This window comes from Pogoniulus pusillus, chromosome 6 (assembly GCF_015220805.1).
Source record: "Pogoniulus pusillus isolate bPogPus1 chromosome 6, bPogPus1.pri, whole genome shotgun sequence".
NCBI lineage: Eukaryota > Metazoa > Chordata > Aves > Piciformes > Lybiidae > Pogoniulus > Pogoniulus pusillus.
The window spans coordinates 30,439,998-30,458,087 of NC_087269.1; the positions used below are offsets into that span (position 1 = coordinate 30,439,998).

At 45.9% G+C, this 18,090-nt stretch overlaps 1 protein-coding gene and 1 non-coding gene across 2 annotated transcripts; both read right to left on the reverse strand.

Annotated features, from left to right (window-relative positions):
- Positions 1-828: 828 nt before the first annotated feature.
- Positions 829-900, reverse strand: TRNAP-AGG (transfer RNA proline (anticodon AGG)). Its single transcript has one exon. It is a non-coding gene; the product is annotated as a tRNA-Pro (tRNA).
- Positions 901-3,712: 2,812 nt separating this feature from the next.
- On the reverse strand, positions 3,713-15,571 carry KIFBP (kinesin family binding protein). Its single transcript, XM_064145097.1, has 7 exons — positions 15,179-15,571; positions 12,380-12,478; positions 9,732-9,811; positions 9,439-9,622; positions 8,240-8,324; positions 5,878-5,987; positions 3,713-5,180 (listed from the first exon to the last, which is right to left on the reverse strand). Exons 1-7 carry the CDS (start codon positions 15,527-15,529, stop codon positions 4,302-4,304), a joined length of 1,788 nt encoding a protein of 595 aa, XP_064001167.1. The 5' UTR covers positions 15,530-15,571; the 3' UTR covers positions 3,713-4,301.
- Positions 15,572-18,090: the final 2,519 nt, after the last annotated feature.

Here is an 18,090-nt window from a genome sequence, read left to right on the forward strand (position 1 = left end):
CATTCGTTGGCCTCTTTCTTTATGGTTAGCAAAGAGTTCCACATGTTTAAGATGCACACACTTTCTTGCTTGCATGTGCTTCCCCCTCATACTCTCCAAGCTAACACCACTTCCTCCCCCCCTATTTTCTGGAAAAATCCAAGTGTTTTGACTGTTCTCTCCTTCAATAACCTCTACTGTTGTAAACATATTCCCGTGAACCTGACAGCCATTAAGATTGTTGGTGCATACAGCACAGGCCCCATCACAGAGTAACAGAATGTTTGGGGTTGAAAGTGACCTCTGAAGATAGAGTCCAATACTCCTGACCAAAGCAGAATCATCTAGGCTGCACAGGAATGCATCTAGATGGGTTTTGAAAGTCTCTAGAGAACACTGCACAACTTCTCTCAGCACCCTCACAGCAAAGATGATCGTTTTTTCATGTTGAAGTGGAACTTCCTGTGTTCCAGTTCATCTCTGTTGTCCCTCATCCTGCAGTAATAGGATGAGCGAAGAGACAGGCCTCTTCTTGACGCTCACCTCTAAGGTATTTGTAAACATTCGTTAGCTTCCCTCTGTTTGCTCTTCTCCCATCTGAACAGCCTCATCTTTTCCTTATAATAGAGATGTTCTATTCCCTTAGTCATCTTTGTTGCCCTCTGCTGGACACTCTCCAGTACTTAGTTCCCTGTGTCTCTTGAACTGGGGAGCTCAGAACCAGACACAATACTCCCTATGAAGCCTCCCTAGGGCAAAGCAGAGGGGGGCACCGCTAGATCTGGTGGTCACAACTCTTCTTAATGCACCCCAGGATCCCATCAGCCTTCTTGGCTTAAAAAAACACTTGGGCTCGTCCGGGATTTGAACCCGGGACCTCTCGCACCCTAAGCGAGAATCATACCCCTAGACCAACGAGCCACATGAGGCCCAAACCCCTGTAAAATCCAAGTCAAACCTCCAACAGTTACTTTTCAGTTTCTTTCCTTACAGGACCCTTTTCCAGCAAAGCAGAGTAGTTACAGCTCAGAAGTTTTTCTTAGTCTTATACACCTTGTCACTTCACTTTCCTCGTGCCCCTGGCATCTCTGACCGTAATCTAATTGAACAATGTACTCAGCCCAAGATCTACCTAGAACACACCATGGTCTGCAATACCTTCTATGGATACCAGAAATACAGAGACAATCTGTGTACATTTTGGATGAGAAATTCAGCCTGGTCTTCTATCAAGAAGTAAATAGGAGGCTAATAGAGAATAAGGCAAAGGAAGCAGGTTGTGCAAGGTCAGAAACACTGCCAGGTCAGCAGGTCCTTAATCACAGTATCACAGTATCATCAGGGTTGGAAGAGACCTCACAGATCATCAAGCCCAACCCTTTACCACAGAGCTCAAGGCTAGACCATGGCACCAAGTGCCATGTCCAATCCTGTCTTGAACAGCTCCAGGGACGGCGACTCCACCACCTCCCGGGGCAGCCCATTCCAGTGTCCAATGACTCTCTCAGTGAAGAACTAATCAGGACAAGTTTAAGAGAAGCCAGTGATCAAGGGCACACAAGTAGATTTTGAGTAGCATCTCGGTAGCACTGGGATCTGGAGCAACTTCACTGAAGTCCCTACTTGCAGCTCCCAGGCTGCCTGACCAACACAAGGTAAGAAGCCACCCATAACATCCAAGGTCTTTAAGCTGTATTTGGCAGCTGTTAGGAGCACTAGAGCACAACACCTCTAACCTGGTAATTCTCTACTGATTATTGACAGCAGGGTATCTCCTCCCACCACAAACTACTTTATTGCTCTTGGTTCTGGCACTTCAGTTGCTTGTGTATTTTTACTGATGTCTGTGGGATACTCACGTGGAAATACTTTCAGAACTATTTATTTTGGCCAAAATTGTATCTTAGTAAAACATGAGGAAGGCAAGAAGACCCTCCACTCCTTACTGGACCAGGAGGGGAACACTATAACTGATGATGAAGCAAAGGCAGAGGTCCTGAATGCCTTCTTTGCCTCAGTTTTCAACAGTAAGGAGAGAGGAGGAGGATGCAAATGGCCTCTTAAACTGGGGGATGGGGTCGGGGAGCAGTGTGTTCCCCTGGAAATTCATGAGGAATTAATTCAGGACCTGCTGAGCCATCTGGACACCCACAAGTCCATGGGACCAGATGGGATCCATCCCAGGGTGCTGAGAGAGCTGGCAGCTGAGCTGGCCAAGCCACTCTCCATCATTTTCCAGCAGTCCTGGCTCACCGGAGAGGTTCCAGGAGACTGGAAAATGGCCAACGTGGTCCCCATCCACAAAAAGGGTCGGATGGAGGAACCTGGGAACTACAGACCCGTCAGCCTGACCTCAGTGCCAGGGAAACTGATGGAGCAGGTTCTCTTGGGGCCAATAACTGCGCACCTGAGGGATGGCAAAGATCTCAGGTCCAGCCAGCATGGGTTTAGGAAGGGCAGATCCTGCCTTTCTAACCTGATCTCCTTCTATGATCAGGTGACCCGCTTGGTGGATGTGGGGAGGCCTGTGGATGTGGTCTATCTGGACTTCAGCAAGGCCTTTGACACTGTCCCCCACAGCAAACTGCTGGCTAAGCTGTCAACCCGCGGCTTGGATGGTAACACTCTGTGCTGGGTTAGGAACTGGCTGGAGGGCCGGACCCAGAGAGTGGTGGTGAATGGTGCCACATCCAGCTGGCGGCCAGTCACTAGTGGTGTCCCTCAGGGATCAGTGCTGGGCCCCATCCTCTTTAACATCTTCATAGATGATCTGGATGAGGGCATCGAGTCAGTCATCAGCAAGTTTGCAGATGACACTAAGCTGGGGGCAGATGTGACTGAGCTGGAGGGCAGAAGGGCTCTGCAGCGGGACCTTGACCGCCTGCACAGATGGGCAGAGGCCAATGGGATGGGGTTCAATAGCTCAAAGTGCAGGGTGCTGCACTTTGGCCACAACAACCCCATGCAGAGATACAGGCTGGGGTCGGAGTGGCTGGAGAGCAGCCAGACAGAGAGGGATCTGGGGGTACTGATTGATACCCGCCTGAACATGAGCCAGCAGTGTGCCCAGGTGGCCAAGAGAGCCAGTGGCATCCTGGCTTGTATCAGGAGTGGTGTGGTCAGCAGGAGCAGGGAGGTCATTCTGCCCCTGTACTCTGCACTGGTCAGACCACACCTCGAGTACTGCGTTCAGTTCTGGGCCCCCCAGTTTAGGAAGGACACTGAGATGCTTGAGCGTGTCCAGAGAAGGGCGACGAGGCTGGTGAGAGGCCTTGAGCACAAGCCCTACGAGGAGAGGCTTAGGGAGCTGGGGTTGTTTAGCCTGGAGAAGAGGAGGCTCAGGGGTGACCTTATTGCTGTCTACAACTACCTGAGGGGCGGTTGTGGCCAGGAGGAGGTTGCTCTCTTCTCTCAGGTGGCCAGCTCCAGAACAAGAGGACACAGCCTCAGGCTGCGCCAGGGGAAATTTCGGCTCGAGGTGAGGAGAAAGTTCTTCACTGAGAGAGTCATTAGGCACTGGAATGGGCTGCCTGGGGAGGTGGTGGAGTCGTCGTCCCTGGGGCAGTTCAAGGCAAGGTTGGATGTGGCACTTGGTGCCATGGTCTAGCCTTGGGCACTGTGGTAAAGGGTTGGACTTGATGATCTGTGAGGTCTCTTCCAACCTTGGTGATACTGTGATACTGTGATGAGGAAACACAATTCTAAGGACTCTGGAAAAAAATAAAAACAAACATTTAGCCAAGCTAGTCCATTTATTGAGCCTCTATTAACTAGGTTCTGATTAACAAGGGGAAAAAAAAAAGATAGAACACATTGAGCAATATACAAAATAAATAGTGAAAACAACAAAGTTCCCTTGATATGGATAAAATTTTCTGGGGACAAAGGTTAGAATCATAGAATCAACCAGGATGGAAGAGAGAGATTAAAAAGTACTTCAGTTGGAAGAACATGCTTCAGGTTTTAGAAAAGTTTTCCTAGAGAAACAGATTTTCTTAGATGAAACAATTTTCACATAGCACTACATTCAGGAACTGAATCATATACTGAAGGAAAAAACTGTAAGGAAAGTTAGGATTTTCATACAGGACAAACAATAAAAGCATTAGCTGGACATTCACCTTAAAGTTTATACCATTAGTGTGAGTGAGCTACTGAATGGGAGAGCTCTGAGTTTCTCACAGCGTTACACTACTGCAGGCTCTAAGTGGATTGACAAACTGCAGACACATTAGTCCTGACAGGCAGTACAAAAGCTGTCTCACTGCACTGCTTTTGACAGATATCATTTTAATAGTGAACATTTCCTTCAGGGCAAGTATTTATATAAATGGATAGAGTTTTGCTCTTAGCCTCTCCATCCTTGCTGGAAGAAGACCCACCATCTCCTTACTGAGTTCTAGTTCAGTTTCAATGGCACGGACAGCATACGGGTACTTCTCACAATAATCTACCAGAAACATGTAATATTCCAACGATGTCTGCATATTTTCCAGCTGCTTTTTGCGGTCTGAGGTAATAAGCTTACCATAAAGTCGTGCAATATGGAACTTAGCCACCATTGCAGGGCGAAGAACATCTTCCCCAAGCTCTTCAGGAAACACCTTATCTGGGTTCCTCAAGGAATCCAAGAAGAGTTCGTAATATTTGATTGCTAACTGAGCCAGGGAATTGATTTTTTTAATTGTGTGGGAGTCTAGCTCCTCTAATCTGTTACCTATAGCTACCTTCAGATCCATCATCTCATAAAAGGTGTTAGCTAGTTCAAACTGGAGCTGCCTACTGATCAGCAGATAGTACTGTGGATTCAAGTCTGCGTAGATAGGCTCCAGCATGTCTATTCTACGCTTGTGCATTTTGCAGCGCCTCTCATAGTCTTCCTCAAAGAAAGCAAGTACCTTAAACAGAGCACTGTGATCCTGAACAATTTCTATGTGGTCACTAACATACCCATCAACCTGAAAGAACTCTTTTGCTTCCTGAACATAGTTCTGACCGACTAGGAAGATTTCTCTGGCTTCTTGGAAATCTAAAGGATATACACTGCTGACTTTCTCTTCCATGGCTAAGACAGAGTCACATATATCACTTGTCCCGAAAAGGACAGCTTTTTTCCTGCCCTTCTCTTTTTCATCCTCTTCTTTTTTCCTTTGGGCTTTAAGTTCCAGTTGCCTGTCTGGATCCAACTCTCCTATGTTATCCTGAAATGGCAAAGGATACCAATTAAAAATGCATGTGGTTTAGGAAGAGAGGCTTACATGGCATCATGTTATTCATGAGTTACCTTTTAACTGCAAACTAGTTATCAAGAAGGCAGAAGAGAAGACACACTGATGTATTATACCTCATATTCACAAAATTCATGTGAATGACACTCAATTCTGTAAAAACATAAGCCTAAGATAGTTTAGTCTCTCTACCCTGTTTAAGATACAGGCAAAACAGTCAGGCCCACAGGCCTGCTTCAACAAATGCTGGAGTTTAAACATTCAAATGAATGCTTCAATGAAACAAACACATGAACAAATCAAATGGCTGAATGAAAGAACACTAGCACAAAACTGTGGCATATTAAGAAAATGTTCTTCCTAGCAGTTAGGTAAGAAGCCATCTACAAAAGGAGCTGCAAGGAAATGCAGCAGAGGAGGGAAATTTGTGAAGTTGCTGTACCAGCAGTGCACCAATTACACTACAGAGCTGATCTCCTATTCGTGCTTATTTTCAGTGCTGCACTGAAATCAAAGCATACTAACACATTTGGTACACTGCAAGCATGTATTGTACTATTCGTTGGGCAGCTGTTTATCACTTGATACCAGCTATGAATTGATTCCTGTTACAAACATCAAAACAGCCTTTGTTTTAAATCAACAGCCACAGAACAGATTTTTTTGTTACCTCGAGTAATTTCCGAGCGCTCTGCAGGAGGTTCAGGCAATACTTAATCCAGAACCTTGCAATTTCAGCTTTTCTCTGACAAAGGTACTGTTGGTCTTGCTCTGCTTCATCTATTGAATGGACATAAACACAAAAACTTTATGAGAACTCTAGCACTTCAGCAAGACCCTCAAATGTTACATGCAAAGAACATGTTGCTTCTATTTAACTTTTCCTCATGGTTAAGACAGAAATATGTTCTTTGACTAAATTGTCATTCTGGTAGAAACCCATAGGAACTAACAAGGGTCTCTCATGCATGAGTTCTTACCAGAAACAGATTATACTGTATGCTTAAAATGATCTTTGATTTGAAACTCTTCCTGAAAAAGATCTTTATGTCTTTTGGTAACAAGAGAAAGAAATTGGAATAATTCATTTTTCTGGGATCCAACTGCCTGTCCAGTAATTGTTTCTGAGGGCGATTAGGGCCTTTAGATTGCAAATGGTCCCCAAGACTTGCTACCAAAAAAAAGAATAAAAGTAGGGAAGACTGCCTTTGATGAATCTACCTGGTACAAACACAGGATTATTAGCCCTACACTTCTCTACTTCCTTCCCTAAAACCCTAAATGGCAGCACTTCTACCGTCTCAAGATAATGTTCTCAGAAACTTAAGCGATGTCAAAAAACTCATTGCCCAATCTCTAGGCTGTAGGGTAGCTGAACAACAAGGACACCAGCATTCCTCTTCACCAAATAAAAGCCAACTTCAGACTCAGATCCATCATGTTCATTATCTTTCATTAGAGCCAAACAAGTTGTTATTAAGGAAATAAGAAGCTGCTAACCTAAGTAATGGCACCCTTAGTAAATACCTCAGTGTTTAACACAATAAAATGAATGTCTAAGAGTGGCCAAAGCTGAATGTGTATTAATCTTTCTGCATAATGATCCTCAGATCCACAATCCAGCTCTCTGTACCATGAAAAGGAAAACAGGATGTTTACTGGACTAAAACAAATATCACTACTTACTGTAGGTTGAAGTCAAGACAGAGAAAGCTAACAAAAAGATCACAAGAAAAACCTATGAAGTACAATTAAAAATAGGACTCCTCTCTACCACTTCCTGTCTTGCATCTGAGTTTTGAGGCCATAGCTGACTGTACATTTTTACCTATCAAACACACCACCTCATTCTTTGGCTTAAGTATGGCATGAATGAACTCTGACAACTGTGCAGTGAGACAGCTGTGGAAGCACATACACACTGCTTCAGACTCTTCATGCTATACTGGTTTCAAACCAGATTGACTTAACTTCACTCTCAAGAATCCTGTTTTCCTGAAACTAAAAAAGTTTTGGACATCATCCAGTATTTATACAGTAGGAAAGGCAACTGCATGAAATTCTGTATTTTTGAGCTAATAGTAAAAGCAATTAAATAAATGTCCAGTCATTGAACTGCAATTAAACACCACTCAACTGTATCTACCCAGGTCATATATGAACCCAAAATAAGAATATTGGTGGATTAAAGAGTTCACATTCCAACAGTCCAAACCATTAGTAGTTAGCCAATATATTCATTGTTCACAGTGAGAGTTAAGAGACTCACACAGGAGCTACCCTGAGCACATGCTCACTCTCCACAGGTTAAAGCTCTTGAAACCTTCAGTTACCCAAAACACAGGCTGTGCTGTAGATAAGCAAAGACTCAGCCTAAAAGAGGACTTCCGTTGCATATTGACACTGTACCACAGGTCCATAAAACTAATACCAGTTCTCCAAAAGTTTCTCCTATTGATCTTTATGCTGAAGTGTAAAGTTGTTCCATGGCATCAATGCCCAAAACAGTAAGTGGAGTTACAATATCAGAACCAGCCAATAATGAAGCTGCAGCATCCAGCAACAAAAGATAACACAAGAACCTTCTGAATTTGGGGGTTTTAAGAAGTTTCCCCATCTTCTTTTAAAACTACTCCTAGGAAGCATCTGGTTTGGTTCATTGAACCACTACCCTCTAATCATTGAGAAAAAGTTAAGCTGCATGTCAAGCACACATACAACGACAAAGGAACAAACAAACGGTGTCATATGGAAAGAGATGTTGTTTTAAAAGTCACTTTTATTCTGGTACACTTTCCAAAACACCAGCAACAAGCACTTAAGCTTTTCTCACAGGGTTTACTCACAGTCAATCTTATGCTGTAGTGGCAGCAGCTCTTCAATAACATTTCATCTTACTGATTATTAAAAAAGATATTAGTAAATTAACACTGAAGTAAATTTTGTGGATGTTATTAGGCTTCACTTTTAACTTCATGTATCAATGACACTTAATTCACATGATTATACTGAAAGCCTTCACAAGAACTTACTGTCTTCAGCAGATGGCACCTGTCCAGCTTGGCTAAAGATGACACTTGCTGCTGCTAAACAGTGTCGGGCCTCCATAAAGCATTGCTGGAAGAGACAGAAATAGCAACATTGATCGCTGCTGTAAGCAGCACAAGCACTGCTTTCAGCCTGACTAAACAACTTGTCTCGGTTAGCAGAGAGACATAGGAAATGATGGAACCTCAAGGCTCTGGAGCATAGTGCCCTGGACACCAGAAGACAAGACATGATTTTTGCACACATCTACAACTGAATGCTTCTTTTCTAACCAACCATTTTCTTTCTACCACAGCCACACTAAAGAAGCTTCACTTTTCATATCAGATAAACCGTGAACATTTTCACTGTTCTGATCTATCATTTCCTTGTGGCAAAGGAAGTGATGTCTTGTGGTAAAGATTGTATCACAGGGTGTCAGAAGGAGCTGGACATACAAGTCAACATTTTGAGTCAGATTTAGATTCCTTTACTTATATTTGACAGTACATTGTTTAATGACTGGTGCTATCAATGCATCAGATACATGGATATTACAAGTTACTATCAAAATTAGCATTAACTGGTTTAGGTATGGCAGAAGTCTTTTAGGCAACAGAAAAGAGCATCTAAATAGTTGGGAATTTAGACAATCCTAGATGAAGCTGAAGCATTTCCTAAGAGTGAATTTAGAGTCAACACAAAGGTAGGGAAGCAAACAGCTACCATCTTACATATTCACTTCAACATTCACATAAGCTCAAACATTGCTAAACGCACACTAAGGTACAGGGCACAATAACTTACAGGAAACCTAATGGGCAATACATTGGCCTTCGGCCTTCAGATGTTTTTGACCTCTATTGTAACACAGCAATAACATTTTCTATTAAGTGACCTTAACCTTAAACTGTTGCTTGTGAACATCAGATCACATCATGGCTGAAACCTCATTAACTACAGAGCTTCTCTTAGATCTATGCCCCTGATTTTTTTAATGCTGTGCTATCACCACAGGAAAGCCACTATGTCCTCTTCAGGAAAAACTAAAAGATGTTCTATGTCAAAACAAAATTTGTGGGTTTATAGGAGCACATTTTTAATTCAACATGGAGCCCTGTCTCAAAAACCACTTTAAACAATTGCCTTGCTTCACTGTAACATTCATGATATAATTACAGCAGGTAAACATTAGGTCTGTTACCTTAGAGAGATAATACTGTGACAAAGTGGCAGCATTCAAAGCCCATTCCACTGGGTAGTAGCCACAATACTCAAGCTGTCGTTTAAGAGTAGTATGGCAATATTGAGCAGCCTTTTCAATCATCTCTAGGTGCTGGTAGACTTGTGCCAGATAATACAGAGTATGTGTGTAGGCTTTCTCAAATCTGGAAAAAAAATCAAGTCTTTAGATTTTTTTTTCCCTCCTTAAATACACCCTCTGGGTGTATTTAATAAATAAGTAGTAATAATCTAGCTATGCTGCTGCATACCCACCTTTTAGATCTTTCCTGGTCTGTGAGTTTTTCTTCTTCTGCCATGAAGTGTTCACTGGGATCCAGAGGAGGATTTCCATCCTGCAAGAGTACAGGGCACCCTCAGTAACTACATTTCTCTTACTCTGCAGCACGGTGCTCCCTCTTCTGGCTACAGATGAGTTACCGTTTTTCAATCCCGATTTCAACAGAACTTCACTTAACACATCTGCACCTATTTCAACGTCACGCACAAACAACTCAGGAGATTCAGAGGATAAAGCCACAATTCCACAAAATTACAAGGTTTTCAGCTTGTAGAAGTCTTCTGCTCAAAGTCAGGCATGCTGTCTGCACCAGAAATAATCAAACTGAATTCTACAGGACTACAATTGGATGTATTTAGTTTGTACAATAACCTAATCCATTTAGTGTGCTTTCAGGTTTGAAATATTCCTTTACCTGGTTGCAGTAATCACTAACAAGAAAATATCCTGCAGGAAGTACTGCAAAGAACATTATGTGCAGAGAGTGCTCAGCAGACCTGCTGTAAAGTCTTATCCACTGTGAAATTACTCCTTTTAGTCATAACCTGGAAAGCCTCTTTACTCAACTGTATCAATGGGACAACAGGCAATGCCACTGGAGGATGAAACTGCTATACCCTAATACAGGGCATGACCTATGTGCAAGCTGTTAATCATGTGAACTACTTCATTTAGAAGCAGTTCTTTGGGTTTTCAACCATGAGCTCTGTCAGATTCCTTATGCAGACAACTATGCATCTTTCAGCATTGCTCTGTCCTACCTTGCCTTAAAAGGACTGTTTTCTCTGCCCCAGTGAGACCATGCCTGCAGTATTGGGCCCACTTCAAGAGAGATGGGGAATGACTGCACAAAGTCTAGCAGAGGCTACAAAAAATGAGGGCACTGGAGCTATCTCTCTGATGAGGAGAGGCTAGGACCTGGGGCTCTTTAGCCTGCAGAAGAGCAGACAGAGAGGATCTGATCAAAGCGTATTGATAACTAAAAGGTAAGGGTCAAGAGGACGTGGCCAGACTTTTGTGGTCATGCCCAGTGAATGAGATAAGGTGTAACAGACACAAAGCAGAACCCAGGAGGTTCTATTTGAACATGAGGAAAAGCTTTGCTGTGAGGGTGCTGGAGCCTTGGAGCAGGCTGCCCAGAGAGGTTCTGGAGTCTCCTCTGCAGAGATCGCAAATGCACCTGGACATTGTGATCCTGGGCAACCTACTGCATGTGCTTGTTTGAGCAGGGGGGATGGACTAGATCCCCAGAGGTCACTTCCAACCCCCATCATGCTGAGATTTTGTGCTTATGAGTAACTGTCAATAGAGTCAGAGTAACTGGCAAGCCCAACAGACTGACATTGCTTATGGCAAAGTTTTGTCAGCCTGCACTTCTCTAATTTCATTTGTAAGTGCCAATGAATTCAGATGCCAATTCTAAAACACTTCCAATAAAGGTGTCTCTTATTGTGGCTTTTTTGCACTCCCAAAATTCTAATATTCTTTGCAGTATATTCTGACCATATTAGAGCTATTCCTGCAAAGAAAGGAATTGAGATGACACAGTAAGCAAGACTCTTGCCTCATTCCTCGATCTACAGATTTACCCTCAAATGCTAAGCCTCATGCCTTTACCACTGGGAAGAGCTCTGCAACTCTCCAAGCTGACTTTACTAGCCAAAGCTCCTGCCTATTAAGTTTAGCACACTCAGATTTTCACTGTAGTGCATTAAAAAAAGCAAACAGCTTTCCTGTTAGACAAACCCCCATGCCTTATGGTTGTATGGTTTTGGAGTTTGTTTTTTTCCTGTTAATTCTTTGCAGATTATGTCAGCTACAGTTCAGTATTTTCAGAGAAATGTGGCACAGTCAATGAACTTACCAAAACAACAGCCTTTTGGTGTGGTTCCTTTTAAAAAATAAGAAATCTTTATGCATAATCTGTCCTATAAACCAAGATCGTTAGAAACTTGAGCTGCTATTTGTTAAGTTCTGTCCAACCTTGATAGCTGTCCTTAGACACAGATATTGTTCCTTTAAGGCTACAAATGTTGTTAGTTCACTGATAAACTGTCCCTGAGGCAAGTCAGTATAGGAACAGCTTTGCAAAGAGCTTAAAAATAGCACAAGGGAGTCTTTGTGGATCCACAGCAGAATCCACAGCTCAAGAGGTTGTTTAGTATGCATGAGAGGTTTAGCTGTTTACAAGACTGTTCTCTTGGATATAGAGCTAAACTACCTGCCCCTAAGCTATGCTCTTCACGGTCAGAGCAAACCATGAAAACATTAAGGCTCTGTTTTCTTCTCCCACTGAAAGCAATGGATTGACATTTTACAGTGTTGCCAAGATTATGAATAGTCTTAATCAAAAGTCAAATCATACCTGGCTTCAACTCTGGATTATCCACTCAGAGAGCTTTCAAAAAGGACCGTTATTTTTGAACAAAATTAATTTCCTAAGTCCATTCTGAAATTTGCAAGAGTGCCTCTGGTTTGCCTCTTCCTGTGCTTAGCAGTACAAATCACACGACTTCAAAGGTATCACAGCAGGCACTGACAAGCACAAAACCATGTTTCTTGAATATTACTTTAAAAAGTAGCACACGAAACTAAGACCTGACATAACATTAGTAAACAGTACCTCTTTCATGTACTGGTTATACAAGGCTTCTGCAGATTCCAGGTATGTCTGTGCAGTTTTAATTTCATCCCTTTCAGACCACAGGATGCCTAGATTGTTCTGAAAGGAAAAGGAAATACAATTCAGTTATTTTCCCTTTCTGTTCCATTATACATCTTCTCCAAACCACTTACTGACCTTCATCCTTATACACACATATGTGTAGGTATGTTCTAATACAATGGATTTCAAAAGGTAAAAAAAATGCCCTCTCATTTTATCCCAAGATGCTTAGAAAGGAGGTTTTTCACTCAGTGGCAAGTGTGTACAAAAGCCACCTCACAAACCATATACTTAGAACAACCACCAGGATGCAAAAGCTACATATTACAACCTTCAAATTTAAATTATGGTCACAGTACTGCATTTGTGAGCCCATCTTCTACAAAAACTACCTCTAATTTTATTAGTAAGATATTGATAACAATTTATGTCTGACATGATAATTTAATGTGCCTTTCATTTCCTTTTATTCTATTTATTCATTGGAATGGGCTGCCCAGGGAAGTGGTAGAGGCACCGTCCCTTAAGGTCTTCAAGAAAAGACTGGATGAGGCACTTGGTGCCATGGTCTAGTTGACTGGATAGGGCTGGGTGCTAGGTTGGACACTGGAACTAACTAAATTTAATTAGGTAGAAACTGTGACACAATACCCTCATGCAGAAGCTCAGAAATTAGGGTTACAAAAATGGGCTCAGCAGGAAAAAGGATTTCTCCTTTCAAGACATAAGTCAGTGCCCTGACATCACACTCTACAGGTCCTAGGAACATGGGCACTGCAGACAGCAACTGTTTTTGCACTGAAAATTAAGTCCTCATCAAAAGAAGTGTGACCAGCAGGATGGAGGAGGCAATTCTGCTCCTCTACTCTTCTGGTGAGAGCCCACCTGGAGTGCAGCATTGAGTTCTAGCGTCCTCTGCATAACGGGGATATGGAACTGCTGGAGTGGGTCCAGAGAAGGGCTGGAGCAATTTCATTATGGGTACAGGCTGAGAAGGTTGGGGCTGCTCAGTCTGGAAGAGAGAAGACTCTGGGGAGATACTATAGCAGCCTGAGGGGGGCTACAAGAAAGATGGGGAGCAACTTTTACAAGGGCTTGTAGTGATAGGATGAGGGACAATGGCTTTGAGCTGGAAGAGGGTAGACTTAGACTAGATATTAAGAAGAAATTCTTTAGAGTGAAGGTAGCAAGACACTGGAATAGGTTGCCCAAGCAGGTTGTGGATCCCCCCTCCCTGGAAGTGTTCAAGGCCAGTTTGGACTGCGCCTTGAGCAACCTCTTCTAGTGGAAGGTGTCCCTGCCCATGACATGGGGGTTGGAAGTAGACGATCTTGAAGGTCTCATCCAACCTAAACCATTCTATGAATCTTCTATAATTGCATTTAATTAGTCAAGTCCACTCACAGCCCCTGGGATGAAAGCTGAGGGAATGTTCATTCACCACTGCTGCTTGCAGTCGCACATCTCATGATGTGCCAGACAGCAGCAGACCTCTTTACTGGTGGATCACAGTACTTCATAAGCATAATTTTCTCCTGCTGTTTCTTAAAGGCCCCCAAACAGGGAAATCCATGCAAACATCTCCAACTGTGCTGGTTTTAGTTGGGATAGAGTTCATTTTCTATTTTAAAGACAGAGGAGTACTGCTTTCCAATACACTGAATCAAAAGCAGTGGAATCTCTGGCCCTCAGCAACAAAACCAGCTCCTCACCAGGAACATACACTAGGAAGATGTTATCTTCTTATTTTGACTGTCCACTTGAGCAATCTCCAATCTTATAATGAGTAACAGATTTGTAGCGGTGAACCCAAACCTTCACAGTGAATGAGCAGGACTCCAGACAACTCCGTTAATTTATAACCAGCACCCTTCCAAACAAACACGCAGCTCCTTGACAGTTTTGCAACCTCTGATACAGTACTACCAAACCTTTTTTAACCAGAGTAGCCGGTTTTTAGCAGAGACAACTAAATAGCTGCTCTTGTTTTATGTCTAAAGACAGGTATCTAACCATACACCAGCTGCTGTGATGGAGCAGTTGAGTGAAGGCCAACTTCTGCAACCCCTCATATGGTTAAGAACTAATTTTGTTAACAGTATTCCATTCTTTAGAATGAAGGAGTGAGTGTTATGATTTCTAGTCCTTCAAAACAAAACTGTATTTACTCATCTGGAATAAAACAGATCAAGAGACAACAGGCAAGCCTGAGGAGTAAATAAGCAACACCTCTGGAGAACAATATTCACGATACTGATTTTATAGATGCATCTCCGGACTTTAATAACAAAGAACAGTAAAGGAATTACAAATCAGTTCTGGACATACTGAGGTCTTCTACTGACTTATTTTTGGTCAGTTCTGCCTCAGTCTATCCTAAGGAATACACTGCTTAGTCGAGACCCAGTTTCTGTAAGAGAACACACCGTCAGATGCTCTTCATGCCTAGAAGCATCAGCAGTAAGCTTCAAACTAGCATCCCTCCACATCCACCACCTGTGAATGATCTCTTCCAACAAGAACCAAAGGCCAGGGCAGCTGTTTATCATTGCTAATAAACAAGGCAGAGCCCTCAGGAGACTGAAGTGGCACGAATCTGTGCAGCCACTCGCAGAGACCGTACAGCACGGCCTACAGAGCGAAAGCACACCGTACAGCACGGCCTACAGAGCGAAAGCACACCGCGCCCCCCGGGACCCCTCAGGCCCTCCGGCCGCACCACGGCTCCCTTCTCCGGCCTTCGCAGCCCCAGCCCACCTGGGCCTGTATGTAGAGGGAGACGCAGTCGGGGGAGAGGCGGTGTGGCTCGAGGAGCTGTGTGCAGCGCTGCAGATGCTCCTCGCCGGCCGACAGCTCCTCGGTGTCGGTGTGGTTGACGCCCAGCTCGTACTCCAGCACGGCCCGCCGCACGGCCAGCAGCCGCGCCTCGCCGCCCTCCTCGGCGGCGCTCAGCTGCTGCTTCACCTCCTGCAGCAGCGCCCGGGCGCTGTACTTGGAACGGTAGGGCTCGGTCTCCGGGTCCTTACGCGACTCCACGGCCGAGAGCGTCCGTGCGGTGCGGAACTTCTCGCACACCGCGGCCCAGCCGCCGCCCGCCGCCGCCGCCATCTTCCCTCCGCTGGCGGCACAGAGCGACGCCCCCCGCCGGCCAATAGAGGCCGAGCCGTGAGGGTGGCCCCGCCCCCTCCCTCCGCGCCGCTGGCACGGGGAGCGCAGCGCCGTCCGGTTCCCGCTGCGCTGCGCCGCGCCGCTGGCAGGGGGAGCGCCGCGCCGCTGGCACGGGGAGCGCAGCGCCGTCCGGTTCCCGCTGCGCCGCGCCGCTGGCACGGGGAGCGCAGCGCCGTCCGGTTCCCGCTGCTCTGCGCCGCTGGCAGGGGGAACGCAGCGCCGTCCGGTTCCCGCTGCGCCGCGCCGCTGGCACGGGGAGCGCAGCGCCGTCCGGTTCCCGCTGCTCTGCGCCGCTGGCAGGGGGAACGCAGCGCCGTCCGGTTCCCGCTGCGCTGCGCCGCTGGCACGGGGAGCGCAGCGCCGTCCGGTTCCCGCTGCGCCGCGCCGCTGGCACGGGGAGCGCAGCGCCGTCCGGTTCCCGCTGCTCTGCGCCGCTGGCAGGGGGAACGCAGCGCCGTCCGGTTCCCGCTGCGCTGCGCCGCTGGCACGGGGAGCGCAGCGCCGTCCGGTTCCCGCTGCTCTGCGCCGCTGGCGCGGGGAGCGCAGCGCCGTCCGGTTCCCGCTGAGCCGTGCCGCTGGCGCGGGGAGCGCAGCGCCGTCCGGTTCCCGCTGCGCCGCTGGCACGGGGAGGGCAGTGCCGTCCGGTTCCCGCTGCGCCGCTGGCACGGGGAGGGCAGTGCCGTCCGGTTCCCGCACCGCTGCGCTGCTGGGCTCCTTTTCGCAGAGCCGCCGTGACCGAGCCGCGGTAATCAGTAGAGGCAAAGTTACAAACAACGAGGTTTTCTAAGTGCTGGGGCTTTCTTAGTCACACATTAACTGCTGGATTAACTGATTTGTGATCCTGATGTGCTGCCAGCACCTTTGACAATGCTACAGCTGATAGTGTAAGTTTTCTGGGGCGCATCTATTTTTACATGGTGGAAAGTCCACAGTAAGGACCTGGGCTGAGTGGTGACTTTCCTCATGGCGCGGTGCTTCACCCAAACCCCGCGTGTGATGGAGAAAACCCCTCCAGACACTCCCATCTCCGGGCTGGGGTTTACTGCTGGGCTGAGGTATCGGTGCGGTTTCTTCTTGCAAGGCAATGATCTGCCGCTAGAGGGCGACATTCAAAAGGAGACGGGGAAGCCCTGTAAAACTCCTCGAATCAAGGGGGAGTCCACGGAGCAGATCGCTGTGGGCTCTCTCGTAGTGCAGTGTTCCGCCGCCAGAGGGCAGCACTCACAAAGACCAAGGAGTCCTGTAAAACTTCACTCGAATCAAGGGGGAGTCCACGGAGCAGATCGCTCTGGACTCTCTCGTAGTGCAGTGTTCCGCCGCCAGAGGGCAGCACTCACAAAGACCAAGGAGTCCTGTAAAACTTCGCTTGAATCAAGGGGGAGTCCACGGAGCAGAGCGCTCTGGGCTCTCTCGTAGTGCAGTGTTACGCCGCCAGAGGGCAGCACTCACAATGACCAAGGAGTCCTGTAAAACTTCGCTCGAATCAAGGGGGAGTCCACGGAGCAGAGCGCTCTGGGCTCTCTCGCAGTGCAGTGTTCCGCCGCCAGAGGGCAGCATTCACAATGACCAAGGAGTCCTGTAAAACTTCGCTTGAATCAAGGGGGAGTAGACAGAGCAGAGCGCTCTGGGCTCTCTCATACTGCTGGAGGATGCAGTCTTCTCTTTTCCTAAATACTGCCTTAACATACATTCCACTTTCATTACCCTGAGGTTTTACACCTCCCTGGGCAGAGAAGTTAATATTCAGTGGCCTAAAAGTTCGAGTTCAGGTTGTGTCCAGCTACTCCTGGCTTCTGCTTTCTGTGGACAGCTTGCTAATTTAGGGAAAGACCCCTAGAGATGCCTCAGTGCTGAGGATGCAGACTATTTTGTGATCTTACAGGTAACAAAGAGAAGGTCAAACTGCTGAGATTGCTAGCTTGGTCCTCTCGTCATTATCTCAAGTTTGGTCTAGCAGCATCCTCATCCGTAATGACACATTTTCAGTCCCACCATTCTGAACATGGAGATTTTCTGGCACAGGAAAGAAAAGAGACTCAAACCAAGCAGGCACAGAAGGACTCGCATGCAGTGGTTATTCCTGCCAGCCTCATTTCTACTCTGTATTTTTAGCATCAACTCTGCTCTGCTGTTTCTTTTTTAAAGCAGTGTTCACCATCAATAGGTGAATGTGTGTGGGGAGGCAGTTTCCACCCACTGAAGGCTGCAGAAGCCTTTCCTGCAGTAACACCTCTGATTTTCTACTGGTCATGGGTACGTGCTGACCTCTTCCACACCCCTCCACCACATGCAAACACCTCCCCAAGTGTCAAAGCACCCCTCTGCTGACCAGTTCTGCCCTTCCTACCAGCCTGAGGCTGGAAAAAAAAAATTACCAAGTCACCTTACTCTAAGTGAATTGATTTTTAACTTCTTATATAGTTGTAAGTCTGTGCTAGTTTGAAGCAGGGCAGAATGTTTTGGTGAGAAAAAGTAGATCATAGGCTGTGAAAGGAAAACAA